General features: G+C 34.3%; 1 protein-coding gene across 1 annotated transcript in view; it reads left to right on the top strand.

Moving 5' to 3' along the window:
• The window catches only part of LOC106870401 (protein SEC13 homolog), a 15,366-nt gene extending 9,653 nt beyond the window's left edge, over positions 1–5,713 (top strand). Inside the window, exons 7-10 of the mRNA XM_014916452.2 lie at positions 93–220; positions 2,622–2,745; positions 3,934–4,077; positions 5,521–5,713. Of these exons, the coding sequence (XP_014771938.1) occupies positions 93–220; positions 2,622–2,745; positions 3,934–4,077; positions 5,521–5,610 (486 nt within the window). The 3' untranslated portion in view covers positions 5,611–5,713. The remainder of the gene's footprint in view (positions 1–92; positions 221–2,621; positions 2,746–3,933; positions 4,078–5,520) is intronic.

Genomic DNA, 5,713 nt, shown 5'->3' with positions numbered 1-5,713 from the left:
TTTTTTTTTTTTTTTTTGTTATAATTTTCTCTCTCTGAATATTTAAATATTTTTCATTTTACATTTCAATTCCCTTATTACATATTTTCCAGAGTGGTTGTAATGCTGTTTCCTGGGCTAATGCTATTGCTCCAAGTTCTCTGGTAGAACAGACTGGTCGGCAGCAGGCCTGCAAACGATTTGTTTCTGGTGGTTGCGATAATCTTGTTAAAATCTGGAAGTAAGTCTTAGAAAATTTCAGTTTCTTATATTTCTTACATTATTTTTGCCACAATCTGCTAAACAGATAGGTAATTTCCTAGATTACAGTAAATTTCTGTTGCCAGAAGCAAAATTAGTTGGTGTAGAAAAATAGAATTGTTTGAAGAATAAATAATTCAGAGATGTTATGCTTCCATCATTGTGATGATAGGTACGTGATGCTGAAGACCATCCTGTATATCTTATATCGTTAACTTGTTTCAGTCATTGAACTGCAGCCTTACTGGGACACCACCTTGAAGGGTTTTAACCAAACAGATTGACCCCAGTACTTAATATTTTAGCTTGATACTTATTCTATTGGTTTCTTTTACAAATTACTAAGTTGTGAGGATGTAAACAAACCAAGACTGGTTGTCAAGTGGTAGTGGGTACACACACAATTGAGAGAACACTAATATTTATGACCAGTGTAGAGATCTGCTGCAGTATTGGAATCTCAACTGGCACTTTTTGTTTTTATTATTCATAACAGGTGCTGGTGTGACAGTGTGATTAAGAAGCTTGCTTCCCAACTATATGGTGTTGGGTTCAGGCCCAGTTTGGCACCTTGGACAAATGTCTTTTACGACATCCCTGGGCCAACCAAAGCCTTGTGAGAGGATTTGGTGTGTGTGTGTGTATATACACACATATATATATATATATATATATATATATATACCCCGTGACATGTGTAAGGATTTTCGAGCGAGATCATTGCCAGTGCCCCTGGACTGGCTCTTGTGTGGGTGGCATATAAAATACACCATTTTGAGCGTGGCCGTTGCCAGTACCGCTTGACTGGCCTTCGTGCGGGTGACATGTAAAAGCACCCACTACACTTTCTGAGTGGTTGACGTTAGGAAGGGCATCCAGCTGTAGAAACTCTGCCAAATCAGATTGGAGCCTGGTGTTGCCATCCGGTTTCACCAGTCCTCAGTCAAATCGTCCAAACCATGCTAGCATGGAAAGCGGACATTAAACGATGATGATGATGATAGCTGTTGGACCCGGCATTGCTCATGTTTTCCGTGTTGGCCAGATAAGATGTTCAGCTTCACTAGAATGTTCCTCGTGCCATTCAGTAACAACTTTAGCTGTGTGAATTGATGGATTATCATCCTGAAAGATTGTGTTTCCCTTTGGAAACAGTTCTACAACCATAGGATGAATTTGATCAGATAAAATGCTTAAATAGCCTTGACTATTAATTCTGTCACGAAGGGAAACCATTGGGCCAGCAGATTTCCAAGATATAACCACCCAGATCATAGATCCTCCTCCATGTTTAACAGTTGGAAGAAGGCAGTGTAGTTAAATGCTTCTTTTAGCTGTCTCCACACATATACTCAGCCAGTGGTCAGAAATAAGGTAAAGGATGACCTGTCCAAGAAAATAACTTTCTTCCACTGCTCTAGAGACCAGTTCTGTAGGTTTTTACTCCACTCTAAATGCTTTGCAACATTTGTTTTTGAAAGTAGTGGTTTTCTGATTGCAATCCCTCCCATGAAATCCAGCTTTGTGCAGCTCCAGGCGAACAGTTTTTGTGGAAACTGGGTTCTCGAGGTGTACTTTTGTAATCCTTTCTAACAATTCGCATAAGAGTCTGACGGTCCCTACCCGAAAGTTTTGGTTTTCTTTGGGAGTTTTGTTTCAATGCGGAGGTTTTTCCCTCTTTCTCAAAGCCTGTCATTCCTTTCAAGACAGTTCTTCTTGATACACCAAACATTTCAACTGTTTTCGTTATGCTAGCGCCTGCCATATGAATTACATAAGCACCTTTACCGTCTCCCCTACTACAAAATTTACCTACCTCTCAAATTTCATTAAAATCGGATAAAAAATATAAAAGTTACAGCCAAAAATAAATGCCTATGGCTATTTGCATGCAAAAGCCTATTGATTTTATAAAACCACTTCTCAGGTGCAATTATCGATTTTTTATCAATGCCATATACTGACATCAGCTCACTGCCATGAGCCTCACTCACTCATCGATTTTCATTAAAATCAGACAAAAAAGTGCAAAAGCTGCAGGAAAAATAACATCGTTATGGGCATTTCCATTCAAACACCCGATTGAACTCACAAAAATCAATGCCAACTGAGCATTATTGAGTTTTCGAAGAAAAATTTTGGCTTTATTTGAACTTCAGGTCATGTGATCTACCTATGTGCCAAAAAATCATTAAAATCGGTTGGACACTGAATGATGATAATGATAATATTTTTCACATAAATAGAAATGAAATACAAAATTAGTGTTTGTTTTATTAGCAGTGATCACATTTTCCATTTTTGTTCATTCATTTAAATGTTTTGCTTTACATTTGTTTTTTTTTTCTTGAATGAATTATATATTATTCTTCATTGTTTAGGGAGTCTGAAGATGGACAATGGGTTTCTGAACAGAAACTAGAAAGTCATAATGATTGGGTAAGAGACGTTGCTTGGGCTCCTTCAATTGGTCTCCCCAAAAGCATTATCGCTAGCTGTTCACAGGTATATTTTCTCTATATTGATTTTTTAAAATTTAATTCAATTCTTACCAATTTTTTTAAATGATAATTTTATTATAGAAAGGAAAGCTGAAATGGCAAAATTGACATATCTGTGTCTCCTAAGTCTTGATTTCAAATTTATTCAGATATTTGCTTTTGAACAGGGCACTTTATTATCCTATGTTTTTAAGTTTACCTATCTGTTAAAAATAAATACTAAATCCTATTTATAGACTGCCATCTAAGCCTTCAGAAAAAGTGTTTTTTACCCATAAAATCTTTAGCCTTATGAAACCTTTAGAGCTACGCAGTCACTTTTTCTTTTTATCTTGGAATGTGTGCTAGGCCTATGTAGAATACTATAATGGTCCTATTTACGTCATTGTTAATATGAAAGAGATTCACTTAATTCAAGATTTTAATTGAGAAAACTTATAAATGCTGTTGATATTGTCAAATAATTTCCTGTTATCTCAAAAGTATTACTTATGTTTCTTAAAATAATATTTCAAGTTTATCTTTTAAATTAGTTTCATTTAGACTATTAGAATATCTGAGAAAACTAGCATATTTTTATTTAAAAATAGTATAACAAAGGAATAAATTTAAAATATTAATAATAATTTTCTAATTCTTTGAGATATAGCTATAGCCTGAGTGGTTAAAGAATTTGCTTTCCAATCATATCGTTTTGAGTAATCCTATGGCATGGTACCTTGGACAAGTGTCCTTTATTATAACTTTAGACTGATCAAAGTTTTATGAGTGAATTTGATAGACAGAAACTGAAAAGAAACCCACCATGTGCTTGTGTGCATGTTTGTGTGTGTGTATAAAGAGACACACATACATATATATATATATATGTGTGTGTGTGTGTATATGTGTGTCTCGTTTTGACATCACATGCTAGTTGTAAGCATCATCATAGTGTTTGTATGCAATCTTCCATGAAAACATGTCAAGACTAGAGGAAAATATTACCTTACTTGGAAATAAATGAGGATTAGAAACAAGAAGAGCATCCAGCTGTAGAAAATCTAACCTCCATCTCATCTGATTGATATAAGCAAGGGGAAGTAGATGTTAAAACAATGATAATGATGAACAATGATAGTTATACTTCAATTTTGCATTGCTTTAATATTTTTTTAAAGTTTTTTTTTCTTTTTTGCTTTCTGTTTCTCAGGATGGCTCTGTGGTAATATGGACTAATGATGGTACTGCCAATGTATGGACACCCAAAATACTATATCAATTCAATGATGTTGTTTGGCATGTAAGTTGGTCTGTAACAGGCAATATTCTTGCTGTTTCGGGTGGAGATAACAAGGTAAGTGTTGATGTTGTTCTATTTGGTTATTGCACTTCGTAGGTTAACTAATGATTACATATTATAAAGTAACGATGTCTTAAAATTATTCTTATATATTGACAGTATGGTTCAGTGGCTTAGTAATTAAGAAGTTTGCTTCTCCATCTCCAGGTTCAGGGTTTGATTCCACTATATGATTAATTCAATTACCTTGGTAGTCCATTGATCAATCAACTGAAAACTCTTTGTTAGAAATTGTTTTAATGTAATAGCTAAAATAATTAAATTCTTATATAAGTGCAAGCATGACTGTGTGTTTAAGTAGTTCACTTCTCAACTAAGTGATTTTGGGTTCATTCCCACTATATGACACCTTGGGCAAGTGTCATCTCTTATATCTCCAAGTTAACTGAAGTGAGTGGAATTGGTAGACAGAAACTGAAAGAAGTTTTGTATGCTGTTACAGGTGGGACACACTATCACTTTTCTCACTTATGAAGCCTTACACCACTTCTTCCTCTACCTCAAGTAATTTTCACTGAATAGTGGGGTGCCTTGGTAATCAGTCACCTCAGAGAGATGAGAAAAGTTTACTCTTTAATATCATATTAAAGGGAAGGATCTAAATTACAACTTCAGTCCACTGGCTGATGCTGTTGTGCCTAACTTCTGTTACAGCTCACTTTCACTGTCATACAAGTTGATGGCAAATATCGAGTGTCTCATATTCAACTCATTGAAATAACATTTGAAGAAAGTAGAGAACAACAATCATGTTCCACTACCACACAGAATCACACTTATCTAATACAGTAACCCTTTGACTATCGTGGGTGTTACATTCCAAAATCTCTCACAGAAATAATTAAAATCTAAAAAAATATAAATCCCTATTGGCCGCAGAAACTTGCGATATACTGAGGAGTCCCATTATAAACTCACATATATTAGCCAGGGAAATAGGTGATGTACTGAGTGCACGATAGGTGAACTGCGATATGGTGAGGGATTTCTATATCTCACTGCCATGCATCATGACACTTCTTTTACCTTATTTCTGAAGTTCCATCCTTTTCTAGTGCCAGGTGATTTTAGTGATAGTAAAGTAGCTATAACTAACTATTATACTATTAGCCTGCATTGATTATTATTTTACTGGTGTGACTTCAACTTAGATTTCACTGGAATTTATAAAATAAGTCGGTCATGTACTACTACAGCAGTTAGTTAAATCAACTCTATTTCTCCAATATGATATTCAGAGTTGTATATGCTATAATGATTGCCAATATATTGACCTCAAATTTACACTTCTGAACAAAGTTCTGTTAAGGTCCGCTCTAAGAAAGAATCATAAAAAAAAGATTATCAAATAAAACTAAATTATTGAAAATTTATAGTGAATATTTAAATCTACCAATCCTTGATAATTTCATTAATAAATAATATTTATTTTTGCAGGTGACACTTTGGAAAGAGACATTGGAAGGTGAATGGGTCTGTATAAGTGATGTATCTAAAGGTCAAGGCCAGTTAAAATCATCAAGTTAAACTGTGTCATTATATAAACATTTTACAACATATTCGAGTATATATATTAAAAAAAAAAGCAACAAATGTCTGAATTCCAGTTTAAATAAAATAATTTCTTATA

This window comes from Octopus bimaculoides, chromosome 1 (assembly GCF_001194135.2).
Source record: "Octopus bimaculoides isolate UCB-OBI-ISO-001 chromosome 1, ASM119413v2, whole genome shotgun sequence".
In the NCBI taxonomy this organism is placed as follows: domain Eukaryota; kingdom Metazoa; phylum Mollusca; class Cephalopoda; order Octopoda; family Octopodidae; genus Octopus; species Octopus bimaculoides.
This window is presented reverse-complemented; position numbering and strand designations above follow the sequence as displayed.